The following is a 2,939-nucleotide window of genomic DNA, read 5'->3' on the forward strand; positions in this document are numbered from 1 at the left end:
CCCCAACATTCCCCCCTGGCCCACCTGATCATCCCCAACTGTCCCCCACCCCCGTTGACCTGCTTGCCCCCAACTGCCCTCCCCTGCTGGCCTGATCACCCCTATCCGCCTTTGCCTTGGCCCCGCCAACGTAGCTTTGTCCAGAAGGATGTCCAGAAGCTCTCTGAAAGATCTCCCAGTCTAATTAGCATATCAATGTTTTATTAGTATAGATAGGCAAGATACTTGAACTTCCAAGAGACTCTGTCATTCACAAGCTCTTGTATGTTTCTTGAATGAGGCATTAATAATCATATGAAGGACCCACTTCACTGTAAACCCCTTGAGGGCAGAAATTCCATCTTAATTTTTTTAAATATATTTTTATTGATTTCAGAGAGGAATGGAGATGAAGAGAGATATAGAAACAACAATTGAGAGAGAATCATTGATCAGCTGCCTCCTGCACACCCCACACTGGGGATCAAGCCTATAACCCACGCATGTGTTCTGACCAGGTATCAAACCATAACCTTCTGGTCATTGGTCGATGTTCAACCACTAAACCATACCAGCTGTGCCATCTTACTTTTATTTGTATCCCACTCATTGCAAACACTCAATAGATATTTAATGAAGAGAGGATTGAAGAAACATATGGGATTATTACTATGAAAAGATCTTATGAGACAAACAAAAACTCATAGACACAGAAAGCAGTATGGTGGTCATCAGAGGGAAGTGGATGGAGGTAGTTAAGGTGAAAGAGAATCAAATACATAGTGACAGAAGAGGATTTGACTTTGGGTAGTGGGCACACAAAGCAATAGTCAGAAGGTGTATCATAGTAATGTACAAACATTCAAACCATATATAACCTTATTAACTCACGTCACCCCAATAAATTTATTTTTTTTAAGAGCTAGAAGGACAGTTGTCATTACAAGCATCAAACTGGAGATGCAAAGCCTGTGTGTGTGCTACAGAATGGGAAGTTTCCCAAGTTCCCGGCTGGATGAGATTTCCTGGAGTGTCACTCACTTCTCTCCCGAATTCCCCTTGATCCTGAACACTTTCCTCATGGCATTTTTCACTTCATTGTTCCTCAGGGTGTAGATCAGAGGGTTCAGCAAAGGTGGCATGACAATGTTAAAGAGGATGACAAGTTTGTCAGCCGCTAGGGTGGTAGAGGGACGAATGTACATGAACATGGGGGGCACAAGGACCAAAATAACAGTGATGATGTGTGAGCCACATGTGGACAGAGCTTTGCGGCGGCCCTCAGATGACCGGCTTCTCAGGTTTAGTAAGATGACCACGTAGGACACAATGAGGATGATGAAGCACACTAAAGACAGAATACCACTGTTGGCCATCACAATGAGTCCCACTACATAGGTGTCTGCACAGGCCAGCTTCAGCAGGGGATGAACATCACAGAAAAAGTTGTCAATCTCATTGGGCCCACAAAAGGGCAGCTGCACTGTGAGGAGGGTCTGCAGGATGGAATGGAAGAAGCCAGCCACCCAGGAGGCCCCTGCCAGCAAACCACACTTCCGTCGATCCATGATAGTTATGTAGTGCAAGGGCCTACAGATGGCCACATAGCGATCATAGGCCATGGCTGTAAGGAGGAAGATCTCAGTGCCACCGAAGAAGTGAGCAGAAAAGAGCTGAGTCATGCAGCCATTGAAGGAGATGGTCTTGTGCTCCACGAAAGTGTCAGTGATCATCTTGGGCGTAGTAGCAGATGGATAGCACATGTCAGCGAAAGACAGGTGGCTGAGGAAGAAGTACATAGGAGCATGCAGGGTCTTGCTGGCATTGATGGTGATGATGACCATGAGGTTCCCCAGGAGAGTGAGCATGTGGAAGAGGGAGAAGACCACGAAGCACACATGCTGTAATTCCCTGCTCTGGAAAAGGCCGAACAACACAAACTCAGTCACGTTGTTCTTGGTGCCCATGGATTCTCTGCCCTGAACATCAACAAAGTGATTAGCTCTGCAATGACACAAATTATGTGGTATAAGAAAATTTCCCAAATCCAGGGAGTCAGAAAACTCTACTGACGTCTAATAATGATTCTATTATAATATCCAATTTCAATTGGGGAGAGGGGTTCCCCACACATACAAGCAATTCTCAGACACCAGATGGGAGTCCTACAATTCAACTCAATTTTTTACATTACCTGGAGATATAGTATCAGGTCACACAAGTTACACACACACACACACACACACACACACACACACTGTATGTGTATGCTTCTGACATAACTGCCACTAATTTGCTAGTGCGGAAATCAGAGAAAAATTCGGCTTACATGACTACCAGTTTATTATAAAAGTATGTAGAGGTCAGGAATGGCCAAGTGGAAGAGATACATGGAGCAAGGTCTGTGGTAAGAGCTTCCATGCTCTCTGGGCACATCGTTCTCCAACTTTCCATCTGTTCACCACTGGAAGCTCTCCAAACTCCACCCTTTGGATGTTTATAGAAGCTTCATTACTTAGTCATGATTGATTAAATCAGGGGTCTTCAAACTACAGCCCGCGGGCCACATGCGGCCCGCAGAGGAGTCTGATCCGGCCCGCCAGGTTTTTTGGGCAGTGAGCGCAGCCGAGGTGTTACAGTAGGAATTAGTAGTTCATATAGTCCGGCCCTCCAGCTCTCTGAGGGACCGTGATCTGGCCCCCACTTTCAAAAGTTTGAGGACCCCTGGATTAAATCATAGATCATTGGTGATCAAGTCAACCTTGGCCCCTATCCTTAGATGATCTACGGGTATTCCAAAGGTCACCTCATTAGCATGACAGCCGACCCTTTATATTAATCACTGGTCAGGAAATTCCAAGGGTTTTAGAAGCTCTGTGCTACATATGTGGACAAAGACCAAATATATATTTGTTATTAAAATATAACAATATCACAATTCTCCAGCTGTGCTTTATACT

At 45.1% G+C, this 2,939-nt stretch overlaps 1 protein-coding gene across 1 annotated transcript; it reads right to left on the reverse strand.

The window, feature by feature from the left end:
- Positions 1–1,016: 1,016 nt before the first annotated feature.
- Positions 1,017–1,946, reverse strand: OR4S1 (olfactory receptor family 4 subfamily S member 1; the record flags this gene model as incomplete). Its single annotated transcript, XM_084894941.1, has 1 exon — positions 1,017–1,946. One exon carries the CDS (start codon positions 1,944–1,946, stop codon positions 1,017–1,019), a length of 930 nt encoding a protein of 309 aa, XP_084751067.1.
- Between the last annotated feature and the right edge of the window lie 993 nt (positions 1,947–2,939).

Source organism: Pipistrellus hanaki (genome assembly GCF_964339955.1).
Source record: "Pipistrellus hanaki genome assembly, chromosome: 9".
In the NCBI taxonomy this organism is placed as follows: Eukaryota; Metazoa; Chordata; class Mammalia; order Chiroptera; family Vespertilionidae; genus Pipistrellus; species Pipistrellus hanaki.